Here is a 22,037-nt window from a genome sequence, read left to right on the forward strand (position 1 = left end):
AAACTCCTGTGTTGTTAAGATGGACATAAAATAAAATTATTCTTTCATCAAGTTGAAAATAAACTACGCTAAATCATTAAGTTTATTCTACAACTATCATAAACTTATCAATTAGTAACGATCAAATGACAATTGTTTATTGGATAAGGTTGACTGAACATTGATGTTTGGGAATTTGCAATAAGCCTTCGGTCACATGGCATGCGCTGATAAAAAAGAAAGTCAATTTCAAAATTATGATATATATTGATACCCAAATTTATATTTATGAGTTATATACTTATATCTTCTCATATCCATGTTTGTGGTCTAATAACATCGTTTTAATGTCCTTAGTGCAAAAACTTTGTTCTTAAGTGCCAGTCTTTGTAAGAATCAGGCAATTTAGGTAAAAATCAAAACATGATCAGAAAAAACCCACTGAGCTAATCATGCTATCTAATACTAATCATCATCCTGAGTTAAAAACAATTGGTCTTACGTTTGTGTGTGTCTGGTAATATCAAATAACTTGGTTAGAAAATTGGTTAGAATGATAGCAAATTACAGAGTTATCTCCCCTTATTCGTTAATTTCTAGTGCATTTCAACCAAATTGTATCTTCTATTACCAGAACGGAAAACAGAAATGAATGTTATTTTTGTGCATAACTACATTTTATGAACTGAAATCAATGTCAAATTGGGTGGGTTTTTTTTGTCATGTTTTCACCACTGCCTGATTCTTAGGCAGACTGGCACTTAATGCACCAATGATTTGTATAGTCCTTCAGTGCACTAAGAAGTCCTTTGCGGTATTTCTACACACCGTACAAAATTTGGCTGTGATCAAAATGTTAAAAAAAAATACCCATTTATTATAACAATTTTTAAATATTTAAGATTAAATTATGCAAGGAAAAGTGTCTTTGTTTTCTGTCAAAATGATTTACCTTTTTTGACATAAAGTTGTCGATAAATAAATTGGATATGCATTTCAATAGCATATTATCAAATTGCTGAAAGATCACCTACATTTTCTTAACAGGGAATCCGTTAGTATTGAAACCCCCTGTCCTTTAGGGTGAATGGGGTATAGAAATATGGTCACTTGGCCAGTCTTCTCCCGACCGGCAGTAAAACGCTTGCCGAAATGGGGCGTCCATTTGGCTGTGCGGGATGTATCAAGTTCGCAGTCACGTCCGGTCAGAAGGGGGACGTGAAATCTGATGCCTCGTGTAAAGAGACTGCAACGCTCTTTGCTCTTTGCACGTTAAGAATCCTTGCAACAACTCTTTTGAGGGGTCCGTAGGTGGCCTGTTGCAAGACAAAATTTCTGTCCCTATACAAGGTATCCTCATTTTCCAGTGGCAGTCCAAATTTCCCTGACCATCATCCCAGATGGCCTCTATCGTATCAACATACCTAGTGTATATATTGTGAACTTGTTCTCGTCCTGAATATGCATGAAATATTTGCCACTGGACGTTAAGCAACAAACAATCAATCAATCATTCAATCAATCCCTGTCCTTAATAATTCAATTTGTCGTTCTGCATTATTTTGGCGTAAGAAAGACGCACACATTCAGGCTAACGCCCTTAAGGTGTATAGAAAATAGATATAGGAAGATGTGGTGTGAGTGCCAATGAGACAATTCTCCATCCAAATTACAATTAATGAAAGTAAACCATGGTAGGCTTATGTACAGCCTTCAACACGGAGCCTTGGCTAGCAACGAACAACAAGCTATAAAGGGCCCCATGATTACTAGTGTAAAACCATTCAAACGGGGAAAACAACGGTTTAATAGTTTTGTATTTTATATAACTTTCCTGCCCTTACACCCACACTAATATAAGCTGTGATTTCTGTGTGAATAAATTTTTTTAAAGTTTCAAATGAAGTGCATGGATGTAAGTAATGATAGGCAACCGCAATGCCTTCAATAATGAGAAGAAAACATAACGTATAATCGGCTTTAAATTGTCCCGCTTGATCATTATACGTTGTTGTTTCCTATAGAGAAATAAATTATCGATTTAAATTATTTTTTACATCATAAAAAAGGGTACAATATCATAAAATCAATTTTGTGAAAAGCAATGAAAATTTAGTGACCCCAATATAAATTTGAACCCCTCTTAATCTTTCCTGTGTTTACGAGCACAAAATTCAAGGATCCCTAATTTTTTTAACTGTCTTTATGAAAGTTAGCACTGACTGTTAGCTTTACACTAGTAAGTTTGTCTTAAAGATAATTGGCTTTGTGTTAAAACTGTCGTTACGTTGCTGTCTTGCGGACGAATACCCGAAATCTCTGTGTCATCAGCAATCATACAGAAATGACTTTATATCGGGTTATTTGGTTATTTAATACTCTGTTCTTTGCATAGAAATAATTCTTCGTTAATCTAAGCATTGAAAGAATACTTCATATCACAAGATATAAATATGGATACAAAAAAAAATCTAAGCGAAATTGATAATACCGCAAAGCATGAATAAATGTGTTGTATTTCAGTAAATAACACTTGTTTTCGTTTGATTGTAAACATGTTGTAGCCCATCATGCATTGTTTCTTGTTTAGTGGATTGGTAAAAAAAAGCGCCCAAAAAAAAGAGTTCAAAATAAATTACGTCACACGTTAATACATTATAACAAATGCTCGGACATACGTATGGTAATTCATGCATATCCTAAAAGGTCGTGTTCTCGATCTACTAAAACGGAAATGACACGGCCGGGTATTGTAAAGGTTTGAGGGACTTTTAATGTCAAATTCATATCCCTGGGCAACGAAATTATCGATTTGTTAAAAAAAAAACACAGTGTTTACGCTGGTGTCTTCCTCGAATGCCAACATTTTATATGTTACCTATTCCTTGAACGGTACGTCTAAACACTGCTAAGGAATCCTTAGTGCACTAAGGACTATACAGTGCCACTAAGGACTATAAGGGGAGCTGTTATATGTATTATTTTTACATATTATGGTAGAGATAGATATTTAATGCATAAATTTCAAATTTTATAGAAAAATAATAATAAATAAATAAGTTATTCAACATTATTTAGACACGTGCCTTATTTTCTTTGATATACCGAAAATCAATGAACCGATTGACACGTGCCAAATAACATAACAACAGTTACTGATTAAACAATCATGATCTTTTTGTTTTTAAAAGTAAATAACAATTGTATCGAAAAGATTTATGCTAAATATTTATAATTAAACGTCTTGTTCTTATTTAAAATGATTTAAAGGCCAAATAAGTTTGCTTTATTTATTTCCCGACAAAGCCATTTTCCATAGGTGCACGACTTTGATGTGCGGCAACTAAATGACTAATACGTTAGAGTGTGGTCAGTTTGTTAAAATGTTTATGTAAGAGACACGAGGACAAAAAAGGAATAAATATATTTATGAGTGTTTTGTTTTTATGTTAATTCAGACAAAGATGCGAGTATGTGACACAATAATATTTTTTTTTTTTATTATTTTATACAATGGTTGCACTAAAAATATGAGTAAAAAACCTATAAATCATGATGATTGCTTTTTCACTATTTAATTAATGCTTTATATTATAAATAAATAAAATAAATATTTAATTTAATTATACATAGTACGAATTACGATTGAATTGAGAAAAAAAAATCATGTGGCGTCCTTGGGATTTATCAAAACGACTAGTTTTCAACCAGTTTGATATCTGTTTACAACGGCCTCATATGGTACTTATTTGTTTGTAATTGTTCGACATTGTTTTTTTCTAAAAGAAAAAGAAGGTTTAAAATTATTTAACGAACTTAAGTCAGATTAAGTTTCATTTTCCAAAAAATAAAAGAGTCAATTTTTTTTTTACCGAATTGTCTGTTTAACATATTTTTGTTTATTGCATGAAATAATTTATTAAATAATAACTATGTGGTATGTGCTATACTCACTGTTGAAGGCCGTATGGTGACTTATGGTTATCTATTTCTGTGTCATTTTGTCTCTTGTGAAGAGTTGTCTCATATCGCCAATCATACCACATCTTCTTATTTATATTGGTTGCATGTAGTAAAAATTTATTATATTGAACTCGTTTTTGTCAATAGATATATTGCTCAAACGTGTTCTTCATGTGATAATAAATTTAGAAAATGAACCATAGCAAACACAAAAGATATAAACTCTGTCCAAATACGTCTGTTTACATGCTGCAGTAAATAAGTTTGGTAACACGTAGTAAATATTTTTATCATATGGAATTCGTTTTTGTCCTGAACTATATTGGCAAAACTTTTTCTTCATATGATATAATTTTTGAAAATGAACCATAGCAACCGCATAAGATCATCTCTGTCCAAACAAGCGATTAACTGGAAACCGCAAAGTATACCAGAACTTGTGAAAACGCTCCACGAACTAGTCAAGCTGGAGTTTGCTGACTTAAGACAAGCACTGTACAGCCAAGGAAATTACCTGTTGTTTGGATACTTTAAGCGCTACCAATTGTTGTATCAATGCTGGCTTACACAAACATCTGATTAAAAAGGATCGCCTTTTTCAAAAAGCTAATGAAAGACTGTGACAAGTCTAGTTTGACTTCAATAAAAGCAAAAACAGTGACAAGTACTTTGTTTGACTTTACCATGCCATTACCTCAGAGACTTGCCAAGAAACCATGTCAAACAAAAAGACCAATGGTTGCTCGAACACAGACGCGATTTTTAACATATGTATGTCTGATCTATGAAATGTAATTTAAATAACTGTATAATATATATATGAATTAGAATATTTAAAAAATATATATATTTCAGTCAAACATCAAATAAAAACCCCGACATTAGATATATTGCTCTGGTGGAACAATTTATTATTTTCAAGAAACACAACATACACTTGAGAAAATACTTGCCGTCAACAAAATTAAACATTAATAAAATTTCAGAAACAATTCATTTATTTGTATCCAACTTTACCAATCTTGTCGATTCAACACAACAGACAGCAAGATTCCCGTGTAATCAGATATGTAATTTGACACGTGTCAAACGGTTCATTGATTTTCGGCATATCAAAGAAAAATAGGCACGTGCCTAAATAATGTTGAATATCTTATTTATCTATGATTATTTTTCAATGAAATTTGAAATTTATGCATTAAATATCAATCTCTACCATAATATGAAAAGAAATTACATGTAACAGCACCCCATCTAGTCCTTAGTGGCATGTTATCAGTCCTTAGTGCACTAAGGAGTCCTTAGCAGTGTTTAGACGCACCCTTCCTTGAATGCCAACAAAAATATTTCTGTTTTTATAAGTATTTAACTTTAAAAAATAATTAGTGAACTTGATGAAATTGTAACATTTTATCCCATTTTGATAAGAAAAGTAGCAAAATTTAAGGGTTAAATAATTATGAATATAAAGATAGAAAGAAAATGATTTTTGTTACTATTTATTAAAAAATAAATAAATTTGGGAATGAACAAGTTTTATTAACATAAGACATATATATAAATATAACATTTATATTTAGTTAAATATAATTATTTCAAACTAAAAGAGGATATTAGAGATTCATTTTGTTCCATATTATTATAAATATTTATTTGTTACGTATATATACATGAATTATATGAATATTTTAATTAAACAATTAACCATAAAATAGGGTAACAAGAATTTAGTCTATAGCGGATTGGTTTTTTTAGTTGTTTGTGGCTTTGAACTAGCTGCCAGTAACTGCAAGTTTTCTCAGAGGATGTACTTTACAAGTGTTTTTTGTTTGTTTGGATATACAAGAACCTGACCACGTCTATTCTGTGTAGTATTTCTATTTATTTACATCTGATAAGTTAAACCGGTTTCATCTGATGTGTATAGTTAGTTCCACTATGTGGTATGGGCTTTGCTCATAGTTGAAGACTGTACGGTGGCCTATACTTGTGAATTTCTGTGTCATTTGGTCTCTTGTGGAAATTTGTCTCAATTCCAATCAAACTACATTACTTTGTTTTATAAGAACACCGATGATTTGCGAACACGATAAACCCCTTACCAGTATCATTTTATGAATCACTTGCAAAAAAGTGTGTAGTATTATTACCAAGAAAAATATCCTGAACAAACTGAACATAATGCATCAATAGTATTCTAACACGTGATACAAAGTTTCAAGAAATTTAATCAAGTAATAATATATGGTAGGATGTTACAGCACACACAACTATAGAAATATTGAAAAAAACCTTCAAAGTCCAAAGAGGCTTCACATTTGTGTAAACTGGAATTTCTCACAATATGCACATGTGATGCAACACTTTTCAAAGTTTCATTTTAAGAGAATCCATATTCGTTCAAGTAGTATCATCAGAAAAAAAAATCAACAACGTAACAAACGAATTAGATTTTAACTATCTGTTTAATTATGCCTCGTTCACACGGACATTTAATTCAAATAAAAAAGAAGCGTGTATGTACGCGATTAGAGAATTCGATTCGCATTCGATTCGAATTCAATTCGAATTAAATAAAATTGAGAATGGAAATGGGGAATGTGTCAAAGAGACAACAACCCGACCAAATAAAAAAACAGCAAAAGGTCACCAACAGGTCTTCAATGTAGCGAGAAATTCCCGCACCGGGGCGTCCTTCAGCTGGCTCCTAAACAAATATATACTAGTTCAGTGATAATGAACGCCATACTAATTTCCAAATTGTACACAAGAAACTAAAATAAAATAATACAAGACTAAGAAAGGCCAGAGGCTCCTGACTTGGGACAGGCACAAACATGCGGCGGGGTTAAACATGTTTGTGAGATCTCAACCCTCCCCCTATACCTCTAAATGTCCATTTTTGATAAGCATGCTCTCGTGTTGTGATAACTTTTTGCACCTATTCCTCGAAAGCCAACATTATTTATAGGTAAATTGTCGGTAGATCAAAGGATGTTGGCATTCAAGGAATAAACCTATACGCTGACTTATAAAAGTGTTTTAAAATTAGTCTTTCATGCTGTCTAGTCTGAGCAATGTTTGTAGGACGTTATAAATAAAAAAAAGGAAAACCGTCAAAACATTATGTGAACGGAAAATACATGGGCGTTGCATACGTGTCTCAAACGATTTAGAAAATCTAGAATATGTGTGAATAATGAATATTTATATTATTTAGACTTTAATATTGTTGTTTTTTGAATATTGTATCTACAAGTTCATGACGATTTAGAGCTTGGCATTTCGTGTAGACACATGTTTCTTGTTGAAGACTAAACATGCGGTCTTGATTTATCTATAGTGTTTTTGTCGTTTGGTTGCCGTCAAATTGAATTATATCCCATATCTCTTATATTATGAGCTTTAACATCAGCTTATAAAAATTCATTATTGAAAGGTTTATTTGTAATTTTATATGAATATGCCGTAATATATTTATCGGTGTGAGCTGTACCACATCATGACTTATATATGAACTTTATTAATTTCGATCTAAAAAAAGTTCCTAGAAATAGATATTTTAAAAAGTCTTAATAAATTCCAATGATCACAAATCTAATCTAAATCCATTTTTTTCCTGATTCTAACATACGTTGTTCCTTTTTTTTTTTTTTTTAATTTTGTAGTAATTTGCTAGTCAGTCAGATTCGGATTCCGGGTGACATTGCGTACGCTTTGTCCTTTGATTTAAAAATACATAATTTTAGCATTATTATTTTTTTTATCTTTGCTACGCTCGATGTTTTTGCTTCCGCTGTATCAAAGCTAGTGAATTAGTCAAAATGTCCGTACAATGTATAGTAATATTTCTTTTCATGACTTGTTTATTCTTCAATATAAGCGTTGGCTATTTTTATCTGACAATATCAAATTTGTCTAGAAAGTTCGCTGTAGTGTTCCATAAATGTCTTAGGGCTTAGTGCACCAAAGCGGCCTGGGTGGGTTTTAGACGTACCGGCAAGTCCCTGGACCACAATTGCACAACCGTCCTTTGAATGATCAATTTGTTAAATTGCTGGGACTATCATACTAATAACATAGTAGTCCCCGTTAATTTCAGAGCTCTACCGTTAAATAGTAATTATTATTAATGTTATTATTTTATTTTTACGCTGTCTTAATTTGTAAATAATTATTAAGTATAATATGTATAGTATAGCGTCGTGTAAGTCATTTTTGGGCTAGACATTGTTTGCTTTATAGTGTATTGAATAATTTTTATTGCAATCAATTTATAATTCATTACAAGGAAAAAGTGGACCGTATGTCATCGCACACAAGACAGCTGATTGGATAAATATGATAGGCTGTTACGCCTACATTGATACTGATGTCCAATCGAATACCAGCAGACACCTGTCAGTAAAAACAAATTTCAAGCGTGGATAAATTAGAGATTTATTTGTGTATTCGATATTTGAAAAGTAAGTTAAACTATTCGTTTAATCTTTTTTAGGTGAATTTCAAAAACTGTTTTTTTCACTTTCTTATAGGAAGGTATTCAAATATGAGCGTACCACATGTAACGGAATTTTACAAGCATTTTATATAGCGAATTGTGTTTTCCGGAACCAGAGACACTGCCGGAACGTACTATTTTCAATATTTCACAAACCTCTGAAAAAATTAGATCATACAGGTTTCATCTACCATGTGCATAAAAAGCACTATCAAATTTTATTTGTAAATTGTAAAAGATTAAGAATATTTTTGTATATGTACTAAATAATCTGAAATAAAACAAAACATATTTCTCTCGGCCTGAATTCAATCGTAATCTGAAATAAAACAAAACATATTTCTCTCGGCCTGAATTCAGTCGTAAGCAAATTTTCATACTTTTTTTTTTTTATCTATTTGCAAATGACGAAGAATTCTCCTTAAACTGTGATTCATTTATATTTAATATTACTTCCATGATTAAACCGACAGACTAACTTTAAAGGTCAAAATACAAGCGTGTACTACCAGCCAAGGAAATGAGTTTAATTAAAGTAACTAATCTAAGTGGTCATCGATGTGTAATATTTGACACTGGGCATTATTTGTGGACCAATGCAATAAAAAAAATGTATACTATCAATTAAAATTAAATACTTTTGAATGTAACAATATGCTACAAATTCATTTGATTCACTGAATTTTTATATTTTTTTTTTTATCTAAATGAAAATGTAATAAACTGCTCCCGTTTAATATAAATAAGAAGATGTGGTATGTGTGCCAATGAAACAACTCTCCGTCAAGTCACATGGTATAATTTAATTAGAGGTCAAAAGTACGGCCTCAACACGGAGCTTTGGTCCTCATTGAACAGCAAGCTATAACGGTCCTTAAAATGACAATACAATTAAGATGGAAAACAAAAGTATAATCTATAAGTACGGTAATTTCGCTACGTTTATTCGTCAATTCCGAATTACAAGTAAGCGTCTCACTGTTTATCAAAATGAGTAGTAACACTTGTGCCTAAAAAAATTGATTCGAAACTGAAATATAAACCATTAGATTTTATCCATCGTGTCTTAACTAACGTTGTTTGATATTTTTTCTATGATATGATTAACTCCTGTATTTATTTCGTGCTAAAAATATAACGATAAAAAAGATCAATGGAGTTATCGACATCGGTCTTTATATGTATATAATGGTCAATATAAACTGTCAATTAAATTTTTAAAATATACTAATATTGTTGTTGAATTTATTTTAAAAATAAAATGATGTTTTTTTGTAAATGTAATAATTCAACCCGGTTGAACCTTTTAAATTTTATATAAAAGATAAAACATGGAACTTCATTCATCATACGTCCATTACGTTCACGAATGGGTAACTGATATTAGAGTATAAGGCAGCATATCATTCGTTAATAAACTTCAGAAAAAAAAACGCAATTTGTAATCTGTGGTTTGAATTTTTGTCAGATGTGCCACTGACATAATGGCTGTATTATGGGTGAAATATTTGCCACTAGACGTTTAGTAAAACCCATTCAAATCCAAATCAAACCGCTCTATTTGATGTAAAAGAAACGTGACAGGCAGTGCTATCGAGGTATATGATCAGATTTTTTTCAGCCATCAGTGCACATGATAAATAAGTGATGCACGAAAAAAAAGGAGATGTAAGATATACGCCAATGAGACAGCAACCAAACTACGGAAATAACCGAAAGCCATCTAAAGGGAGACGTGTCGACTTCAACAAAAGACAAATATTCCAACATTATGTCTTATAAGTGCTATCAATTATTTATTTCGGACAGAACTCGGACATCGTAGAGTCTATACATTTGTAACATATTGGACTTTCATGTTACGTATCGCATTGAAACATGAACGCGGACCTCGATGAGAACAAATGGATTGAAAGTTTGCAAGTTTACTATTTTATTTTCAACAGAATCACATTTTTTAAACCATGCATCAATATTTTAATGTTTTTATTTAAATTTCTTTTAAAAATGTCACATCTATTGTTCATTCATTTGTTAACAATTGTGAAGCATGCGACTTTACTAAGAATACACACATTTAACTGAATTTGATAAAATTGGATGAAAAAAAACCCGATAAATAAATAAAGTTTGTCTTGCTTGAGTGATTTACCTGTACAAAGCTCGGGTCTCAACGATGTTTAAAACTAATTGATGCCTGTTTGAAATAGTTTAACGGGGGCGTGGCCTAATAGTTGGACGTACATTACCAGCAACTTGATTTCAATTGATTCACCGCAAAGAAATCTATTTGACTGGCGTTAAAATGAATTGAAATGAATTGAAATGAAGTAAAAATATTTTTTAATTTTTGTCAATCTTTATCAAATAACAATTAATCTCATTTAAATAGCGTTAACACGTTTTTGTCCGTTCAAGCTAAATTCGGGTTACTAGTGTTGTATGCAAATATGTCCACCATGACATAAAATCACACAGGTTCCCGTAAACTTTGACATCATAAATCAAAACATTAGACGTCACAATTAAAAAGTAATTGTTGCTTGAAGTCAAAAGTTGATTCGAGTAGATCTAAGGTCATTCAAAGTCAAAATACAGCTAAATACCAAAAGTGTAAATACGTTTATTCCTACCTGTATACACTTTTAAAAATGTGTGTTGGCTGGGGGTATAATTTGTGTTATTTAGAAGCCAAGAATATATGAATTATTTTTCACCTGAATATAAATGACAAAAAAGTACCATTTGTTTCTACAAGTAACATATCTAAACAAAGGTCTAACATCATGACCAATAAAATATCAAACATTTGCATGTGGTTTCATTTGCTTGCAATTTTAAAAATACTTTAATAGGTCATCTTAATTTTTTATGAAAAAACAAAAACATACAAACAGAAAGTAAATCAATAAAGATGCATTATAATTCATGTAATACCCAACAATCTTATTAAAATGCACAGGAATTAAAGATGATAATATATTTCTTTAATAATTGTAGATGCACCGTTTCAATCATTGATAAGCATTTTTTTTAACTATTCCTAACAAAGCCCATGACCCAACATTAATCTGCTAGTAATCTACATTACAAATCAATATCATCAAGCGGAAAAAAAAACCCGGTGGAAAACTTATTTGCAGAACTGACAGAATGAGAACAAACCTAAAGTCCCCTTCAGTTCTGCCAGTAGGGGACTAAATACTGTCATCTTTCGATATTACTCATTTTATTTTTACTTGATTGAATTAGGTAAATTGATTTCAGCAGAATTCTAAGAGGTCAACTAATTTACAGCAGAATTCTAAGAGGTCAACTAATTTACAGCAGAATTCTAAGAGGTCAATTTATTTACAGCAGAATTCTAAGGGGTCATCCATAATTGTCAACCATTTTCCAAAGTGTACAAAACGTACACTTTTTCAGACCCCCCACCCTCCCTCAAAAAGTGTACATCAACCATTTTCCGATTTCAAGAGAAGAATCCGTCATTCTTAATAAAAAAAAAGAAGATCCTGTCTATTATATTTTAGTTTAATATAGAAATTTGCATTGAAAAAAAAACTAAAACATATCTGACTGTTTTATTTGATGACATCTATCTATGATGCTTGTGTTTTGTCAGAATAAAGAGTACAATGATTAGTGTTTTTCCTATCACACAGTGGGAATGGTAACTCCAATAAAAAGGGCACCTAGATCATGCAAAAGATTAACAAAAGGGCACAAAAATTATCCTAAGAATCAAAGAAAGGGAAATGCATGGTTATATTGCATTGGTTAAGTATGGACTGACAGTTGTTGATGGAATCAGAGCTCAAGACAGCTATCAATAAAAGTGTAATGTTTTAAAACATTTTGAGTTTTTAAATTTCCCGCCTGTATTTCTATTTAAAAGGTCCCTGTAAATATGCCATTCATAGCACTATTATCGTTTATGTATATATACTGTAACGTGTACATATATTGGATATTTTTTAAGTTAAGGTTAAACTTCATATGGAGGTGCTCCTAATTAAAGGAGGCTTATACTAAGAAAAATAAGTTTACTTCCGGTTTACTGGTTTACTATAATTTTGGAATGCGCTCATTACAAGGAAATGAATCGAAGGACCAGTTTAAAATCTTTTCATAAAATGGCGTCTTGTCAAAATCAAAACATTCAAAGAATTTAGTGTTTCCATCAATTTTGTCTATTAAACAGAGTAAATCGATATCGATCAATAATAAAGCAGGTGAAATTGACAATCAGGGGTACTGAGAAATGCTTGCAAACTTTTTGTTTAAATAATTTTACTAGTTCACATTTTTGAAAGATTCAGTTTTCATATGATTTGATCTTTTAATCGTTCAATCCCGATTGAGTAGCTATTGATATAGAAATCAATATCATCAAGTGAAAATAATAAAGAAGAAATAAGAAAAGAACCACACCCAAGCCAATTCTTGATTTCTACGGAAACGATATAAATTCCGGAAATTAAAAAAGCGTACGGTAAAAATGTTGATTTTTTAACCCCCTCCCCCCAAGTGTACGTTTTGTACACTTTAGAAAATGGTTGACAATTATGGATGACCCCTAAGAGGTCCAGTGTTCTCCCCAGAAATTTTGGATAGCATCACATTTTGCGGAAAAAAAATAACTGTATTTTTTTTTAATGTCATTTGTCGTGTCGCGTTGATGCTCTATTTCCTTAAAAGTTTATATGTTTTAGTTTATATTGTTCAATTCATAACTGAGAATACAATTAAACTATAACAACAAAAACAGTTGTTTAAGTTTATGTTTTCTTGATTCATTTTTAGTTACAGAATTATTTTTTTCCTCTTGTGCCAAATAAAAATAGATATGTGCTTTCAGTTAACAATAAGTCAAATGAATGAATGATTCATTATAGTGCAACCTGTATATCTACAAAACTAAATATCTATTACACAAAATTAACTATTTTTTTATATTATATTAAGTAAAGATAAAGTAGCAAAAGTAGCAAAAAAAATATCAATTTTAAAACTTTTTTTTATCATGTTTATGAAATTCATTGTTTCATGGCACTCAATGAATTAGTCCCTGTTGTTTCTTATCTTTACATCAAAATGATATGTATGTTTAACAAATTTATCTAACAAATAGTCTATTAATGCGTAGTTTTCTCTATTGGTATATTTTTTCTGTCTACTGTCCGTCTGTTGTCATTATCGTGAAAATGCGGATTTTTGTCATATCTAGTCCGGTTCCAATCCGTAGTTTACACAAAAATGTGCAATGGCGGCCGTAGAAAAATTTACGAAAATGAGTCCGAGAATAAACATTGTTTGACAAGAGATTGTGAATGACTAAGACGCTTTTAATGCATTAAACATAAACTTAAGCCAATTATGATCACTTTTTAAAGAAGTATAAAACTTATTTTAGCTCAAAACCATAATTCTCGCTCTCGTATTACCGGAAGAGAAAGAAAGTATTTTTTGGAGAGTTGCACAAATAAACGACCTTTTAAAAAAAAATTGTTTTAATCTTTGAAATTTCGTAATACAAAAGTTAAACATAGATTTCGAATTGTTTTTGTGATTGCATTTTTCCATGTCGAAATTGGTGATTGCAGACACGTGGTATTAGTCATGTCACGAGTGTCAGCTTGGGATATTCGCATCCAAACAGTTATCACCCTGAGAGCAATTAACACCTGGCTATTTAATCTCTTAATTGCCTTTAGTGTCCGACTTAAAGGGATTACAATTAAAGGTGATATAATTTTTATGATCATAATCGATAATAGATGAAAGTTCAAAATTGAGGACAAGTAAAATAGCATCTTCAAAATAATTATAGCGTCACAGGAATAATTATAGCGTCGCGGGAATTATTATAGCATCACGGTGAAAAAATATAGCATCGCGGTACCGGGACGCTAAAACGGCCTGGGGAGAACACTGAGGTCAATTTATTTCAGCAGAATTCTAAGAGGTCAATTTATTTACAGCAGAATTCTAAAAACTATATCAACCAACAGATAAAAAAATATATAAAAAATATAACTTTAGTGCAAATATTCTGAAATGTCACTCAGACTCTTATATCAATCCAAACCAAAGTGCTTGAAAGCAATAAACGGTAAAGGTTGCTTCAATTTATTAGTGGAAGTAAAAATAAATATTGCATTGGTTGTTATTGATTTAACAGCTATTCTAAACAAAGGAAGATAATTCCAATTTATTTAGGTTAACAATGGCATAATTTATATTTTTAGAACAGGTATTAGATTCCTGCATCTTGCAAAAGTTATGTTAATTTTTTTGACAAGTGAAACATCATTACATCAAAACATTTCTGAAAATGTTCATGGATAGTATGTATAGAATGTTATGATCTATGCACTATATTTTGTGTATCAAAATAGGTAGTGATCAGCCTTGGAATAGTTAGATATCAAGTCAGTCCAATAAGATTTTGATTGCACTTTAGGCAATCTTTACCTAAAACAATCCTGATTTCAATGAAAACATAAACATGCCCCAAATTGACATGTTCATAACAAAATTCTTCATTTCTGAAAAGTTAGATTTCATAAAATTTGTTTATACTTAAAAAAAATATATTTTAGTACACTTTACATCCCTTTTATGGGAGTATAATTGTTTCCCTGATCCTTCCTTGTAAAATTAAACAGCAAAGTATATGTCTGCATGGTAAGAAGAGCATTGTTTAATATTTAATAAAGGTTACTGATTAGTCTTTTGTAGACAAAATGCACGTCTGGCACAAGTGTTAAATTTCAGTCCTGGTATCTATGATGATTTATTAAGTTTATCATCTATATAATCATGAAAGGGTCTAAGTAAAGTCAATGGACTTCCATTTACTTGAAGTGGACAGATAAATTTCTCAGTAAACCAGGAATACCTTATACGAATATTCCTCAGTTCAGGCGGTACATATCATTCCTGTAAAAGGTTTAAAACAACAGATACTGCCTTTAAATGAAAGGCTTCCTGACCATTTACAACATGAAACTTACCGAGATCTTTGCCAAATCCTGACTGTTTAAATCCCCCGAACGGTGCTGCTACATCTGTCTTATTGTAAGTGTTAACAAATACTGTTCCAGCATCTATTTGGTCTGCTACATACATAGCTTTGTTTATGTCCTTTGTAAATACACCAGATGCTAGTCCATACTCAGTGTTGTTGGCACGTTTAATGACACCATCTACATCTCTGTAAAATAAAGTTTAATTTAATAATCTGAATAATAGTAATTTATTATACTTTGCTTCACAATTATTTTTTTTAAGAAACTGCTGCATTTATTTTAAAATATATATATTTGCTATTCAATAGTGTGAAGTATTTTAAAAATAAATTTAAAAGAAATTATCCCATCAAACCTAAGCTACACTAGGACATTTGGAAAAAACCAAGTTTGTATGAACAAAGTTCTGTAACTCTTAAAAAAACAAAAATGAAAATCCTCAAAATTAAATGATTGCTTACTGTCATTACTCTTTAAATAATGTAAAAGAAATTGTGCTATCAACCATAGCAATCTTTGAAGCAAGTAATCATTAAGTGTGAAAAGTCGAAACTTCATAGTACACCAATATATTTTTGTTGCTACAACAAATTTGTTTCCAGTGTGTACTTTTTACATGAATTTGAACTTTTCATGCTTTTAAGTTAAACCATGATTTTATTTAATCAAAACTTGTGCATAGAAAAAAACTTGTCAAAAATGTCATTCTGTTGTTAACCTGTTCAATAATATAACTGGCTAAAATGGTTGAACCATGTGTATATACAATGTTATCTGCATACAAAAGTTCTCTGTGCACAGACCTTAATGGTTGAGAGCCGTCATTCTTTATAAATCCCTTGTATATCAAATCGTCTAATAAGTACTCACCCATCTTGGAATTTAGAGATAATCATGACTGGTCCAAATGATTCTTCATCAGCAATATACATGTGGTCCTCTACATCTGTAAATACTGTTGGTTCCATAAACAGTCCTACAAATCATAAAATAAAGCAATCAAAGGATGAAAGCAATAAGGTTATTGAATATAATCCAAGGAAAGGATGAATCATGAAAACACTGCAGCTGAACAAACAGTGCTGTCCTTTTATAGATTCCTGTAATATTTTAACAAAAAACAAGGTAAAATGTATGTGATCACAGTTGTCTAATGTCTCTTTTTGTCTATCCACATAAGTTTCACTCATCTTACATATTTTTTTTTAAGACAATATTGTACTGTTAAGAGCCATTTAAATTTGATCTCGAGAATAGTGTGATAGTTCAAGAGTTTTTTAATGATGTCAAAATCAAACATACCAATCTGCTAAGTTTTGAGGTGCTTTTCATATAAACCTTCCTAGCAAATGTCACTTTGAATGGTAATCAATGTCTTCAAAAAGATCATAGAGATTAGATAAAATTATCTAAAGAAGTTGGAACTTAAGGCTTTTTTTTGGCTAAAATTTCTTACAATACTAGAATAAGAATATCACCTAAAAATACATGTAATGTCTAAAAATAAATTACTCTATGGAATCAGTAAGTGTTCCTACCTTTCATATCACATTGTTTTCCTCCATACACCAGAGTAGCACCTTCCTTTACACCAGCATCACAATATTCTAATAGTTTCTCTAAATGGGCTCTATGATTCTGTGGTCCATGGTCTACTGATCGGTCCAATGGATTACCAATCTTCATTTTCTTTATTTCTGCAACCTACAGTAAATAATAAATAGTAACAGTGGTACCCAACACCTTGACTAATATTAATTTGGCTTGTTTAATTTTCATACAATTTTGACAAAATATTTACCTTGACCCTTTATTTTTTTTTTCAAAATTTAAAAAAAACTTGAACCAATCTGAATCACTTTCTTGTAAAAAAAATTATTGGCTACATAGCAGTTTGGCAAACACTCATTTTGATTATTGAGAAGCTTAATATTTCCTTAACAATAAACATAACTAAAGCATTTAGCTGATTTTACAGAGTTATCTCCCTATAGTCATTTTCCTTAGCTGGCAATAACTTGATAAAGTACATCAATATCTTAAACTACATTTTTGCAAAATCTAATTAAACCCTGATGATTTTTTGTTGATAAAAGATTTAAACAATGGAAACATATCTTTAACACCAAAGATATAAAAAAAATAAGAGCGACTTTTTCTCAACAAATTTTATAATTTCTGGCTAAAGATTACTTCTTAAGAGTAGGCCTTTCAATATATAACAACAATTTTAGATTCTTGTTATGTTAAAACTTCCCAACAAACTGTGATACGGAAAAGTATTTGTTAACCAAATATTTCAATAAACAGTTAATGATTTTTTATAATAAAAGAAACTTACACATCTTTCTACATATTCATCATGTATAGATTCCTCTACAAAAAGCCTGCCAGCAGCTATGCAGTTTTCTCCCTTGTTGAAGAAGACTGAACTCAGTCCCTGTAAAACAAATTATAACTATTCTTTGAAAAAATTATGTTTCTTTGTTCATTTTTTCAATGAACTATATCTAACTAAATAGTTAGACAAATTATATAGGATCTACTTGCAGCTCACAAATTATAAAATCCAAAGCTTCAGCATTTCTGCATATGAAGTAGATAAAAGCATATTTGCTTCTCATCACATTGCGGAGCTATTAGTTTCAGTAGACATATACGCCATCTTGAAATAATTACTGATCACTGATTGGTTACTTCATGATGCGGCTAAGAATCAGCAACAGCCATTGGTTCAAATGAGATAAAGAATTACAGCTTTTTCTCATTCAGGATAAGTCATTAAAAGCCCAAAAATTAACGTATGTGTATATCAGTTCCTATCAACTGTCACTAATTCATGTTCGTTTTTTTATGCAGGTATTGCACACTGAAATTCAATATTGAAATATCAATTATCAATACACAATTTTTTGCTTTGTCAATCTGCAATATGCACTATTTGCTTTCCTAAACAATGTTCCTATACAACGTTTTCAAAAAAGCATTATCTGTACTTTATAACTTCTCCTAATCTAGGCACACCTCCAGAGAGGCACACTCATAATGCACACTCTTAAAGTAAGTCCATTTTATATCAATCAACTATCTAAAAATACCACATGCACACATAATACATTAAATTAGGATAGAGCGAAGCAGTCCACAGCTTTTTAGAAAGCTAAAACTTGGTCATTTATTTGGTTTGAAGTTGATTATCCAAGTTTATCAGATATGAAAATAATTAACTACAATCAAGATTACTTGTGCTATGGTTGATGTTGATAATAAGTACTTACCATTCTGACAGCCTTGTCCATATCACAGTCACCAAAGATAATCAGAGGAGATTTACCTCCCAGTTCTAAAGATACTTTCTTTAAATTCACCTTCGAACAACTGTAAACAGATTTCAAATATTTATTCAAGTATAAGTTTTCCTAACTATAAATGTTATAATACTGAATATGCATGATAAAATGCACACAAATTGTAACCATTCTTTCACTATTGAATAGATCCTAAAAAGTTTTTATCCAACGTTAACATTTCACTTATTTCATGATAGCAATAGTTTTATCAACTAAACAATAGGCGCAGATCCAGTGAATCCTTGTTTTCTGTCAGAGCTTGACTATATTATATATAACCTCTGACCTACCTTTCCATGATTGTTTTACCAATAGGTGTAGATCCAGTGAATCCTAATTTTCTAACATGTGGATGTTCTGACAATGCCTGACCTATAGATGACCCTGGACCAGGAAGGATATTTATGACACCTGGTGGGAAACCAGCCTTGACAACAAGTTCTGCAAACTTCAATGCTGTCAATGGAGTAACCTGTAAACAAATCATGTAGATATTATAGACTAAAAAGTTTATATCAAATCAACTACATAAATCAAACAAGTTAAATTATTCATCAACATTTATCATAAAAGGTAAATCAATTTCCCATAAAAGAAAGAGGACTTTTTCTGATCTGTAAATTTGTATTCCTTTTTCTATCTTTTTTTGCTTTTTGTACAAATTATGATGTCAGAATAATAATGACTTTTTAGATAAAAACAAGAATTTGTACCAAGTACACGGATGCCCCACTCGCACTATCATTTTCTATGTTCAGTGGACCGTGAAATTGGGGTCAAAACTTTAATTTGGAATTAAAATTAGAAAGATCATATCATACATTGTCATAGGGAACATGTGTACTAAGTTTCAAGTTGATTAGACTTCAACTTCTTCAAAAACTACCTTGACCAAAAACTTTAACCTGAAGCGAAAGGACGGATGCACAGATGGACGAACGGAGGCACAGACCAGAAAACATAATGCCCCTCTACTATCGTAGGTGGGGCATGAAAATTAAGAATCAGAATACACGGTTAGATTTGGCATATCAAAGAACCCCAATAATTCATTTTTTGATGAAATCAAACAAAAGTTTAATTTTGGACCCTTTTGGCACCTAATTCATTGGGACCAAAACTCCCAAAATCAATTCAAACCTTCCTTTTGTGGTCATAAACCTTGTGTTAAAATTTCATAGATTTCTATTAACTTATACTTAAGTTATTGTGCAAAATCCAAGACTCACTACAAAAATAAATTTATAAAAATATATCCTGTATATATATGAAAAGCAAAGATGTATGCTCTAAGTGACCTTAAAATAAAGCATAGATGTATGCTCTAAGTGACCTTAAATAAAATAAAGCAAAGATGTATGCTCTAAGTGACCTTAAATAAAATAAAGCAAAGATGTATGCTCTAAGTGACCTTGAAATAAAGCAAAGAAAGCATACCTGAGCTGGTTTGAGGACAACAGTATTTCCAGCTGCCAAACATGCTGCCATTTTCCATGCCAACATCATCAATGGGTAATTCCAGGGTGTAATAATAGCACATACTCTACAATAAACCAAATTGTTTCAACTCTATTCTTAATTAAATACTCATAGCAACAAACAAATTATGTATTTATAATCCATTTACACTTACTCTTACAAAGCTTTTATTAGTCGTGTCCAATCTTCACAATTTTTGTAAAACAATTTTGTTCCAGAGTTTTCGTGGCTCAAAACTTTACATAAAAAAAATAACTGGAAAAAGGCTATTTGTTAGATCATAAAAAAGGTAGTTGTTAAAATTCCATGAAATTAATAAACAGCTGCACCATGAGCGCATGATACGCCCGACGTCTTGTGTGGAAGTTTTATGCTATAATCATATATAGTTTCTGAGAAAGTTTAAAGCAATAACCATAAATTGTTTTTGAGACAAGGCGGGACATGTGAAACCTCCCATCCTGTTTTTGTTTTTTTTAAACTTAATATCATTAAAATAAAATTTTGAATCAAAACCAAAAAGTATACAGATCTTTAGATTAATATAACAAAGAAGTGTGTAAAGTTTTAAGCAATATTCATAAATTTTTTTTGAGATACGGCGTGACATGTAAAAAACCCTCCCCTGTTATACAAAATACTCAAGAACTCAAAAATAAAATTTTGAATCATCATCAAAAAGTATACAGATCTTTAGATTAATATAACAAAGAAGTGTCCAAAGTTTTAAGCAATAATCATAAATTATTTTTGAGATACGGCGCGACATGTAAAAAACCCTCCCCTGTTTTACAAAATACTCAATAACTCAAAAAATTTTTTTGAATCATCGCCAAAAAGTATACAGATCTTAAGATTAATATAACAAAGACTTGTGTAAAGATTTAAGCAATAATCATAAATTGTTTTTGAGATACGGCACAACATGTAAAAAACCCTCCCCCTTTTTTACAAAATACTCAATAACTCAAAAATGAAATTTTGAATCATCACCAAATAGTATACAGATCTTTAGATTAATATAACAAAGAAGTTTGTAAAGTTTTAAGCAATAATCATAAATCGATTTTTGAGATACAGCGTGACATGTAAAAAAAAACTCAATAACACAATAAACAGCTGCGCCATGAGCGCATGATACGCCCGACGTCTTGTGTGGAAGTTTTATGCAATAATCATAAATAGTTTCTGAGGAAGTTTTAAGCAATAACCATTTATTGTTTTTGAGACACTGCGGGACATGTGAAACCTCCACCCCCTCCCACCCTGTTTTTTTTTTTTGAGATATGGCGCGAAATGTAAAAAAAACACTCCCCCTTTTTAACAAAATACTCAAAAACTCAGAAATGAAATTTTGAATCATCACCGAAGGTATACAGATATTAAGATTAATATAACTAAGAAGTGTGTAAAGTTTTAAGCAATAATCAAGAAACGTTTTTGAGATACGGTGCGACATGTGAAAAAAAATACACCCCTGTTTTAGTTACAAAGTGCCGTAACTCAAAAAGTTTAAATCTTATTTTCACCAAAAAGTATACAGATCATTTGACCATCATAAGAAACAACTATATTAAGTTTCTTGAAATTTGGATAAGTCGTTCTCAAGTTACGGTGCGACATGTTTACGCCGGACAGACGGACAGACGGACGGACGGACACCAGACATTTGTATACCATAATACGTCCCGTCAAAATTTTGAGGGGCGTATAAAAATTGAGGACCCCTGT

At 31.1% G+C, this 22,037-nt stretch overlaps 1 protein-coding gene across 2 annotated transcripts in view; it reads right to left on the minus strand.

Moving 5' to 3' along the window:
• LOC139482679 (cytosolic 10-formyltetrahydrofolate dehydrogenase-like) overlaps nucleotides 1-22,037 on the minus strand; it is a 53,332-nt gene that overhangs the window by 12,413 nt on the left and 18,882 nt on the right. For both annotated transcript variants that reach the window (XM_071266729.1, XM_071266718.1), the window contains exons 16-22: nucleotides 20,265-20,370; nucleotides 19,118-19,299; nucleotides 18,756-18,855; nucleotides 17,819-17,917; nucleotides 17,016-17,181; nucleotides 16,348-16,453; nucleotides 15,463-15,662 (exon numbers count right to left, since the gene is read on the minus strand). In XM_071266729.1, coding sequence (XP_071122830.1) covers nucleotides 15,463-15,662; nucleotides 16,348-16,453; nucleotides 17,016-17,181; nucleotides 17,819-17,917; nucleotides 18,756-18,855; nucleotides 19,118-19,299; nucleotides 20,265-20,370 — 959 coding nt within the window. The remainder of the gene's footprint in view (nucleotides 1-15,462; nucleotides 15,663-16,347; nucleotides 16,454-17,015; nucleotides 17,182-17,818; nucleotides 17,918-18,755; nucleotides 18,856-19,117; nucleotides 19,300-20,264; nucleotides 20,371-22,037) is intronic.

This window comes from Mytilus edulis, chromosome 1 (genome assembly GCF_963676685.1).
Source record: "Mytilus edulis chromosome 1, xbMytEdul2.2, whole genome shotgun sequence".
Lineage (NCBI taxonomy): Eukaryota > Metazoa > Mollusca > Bivalvia > Mytilida > Mytilidae > Mytilus > Mytilus edulis.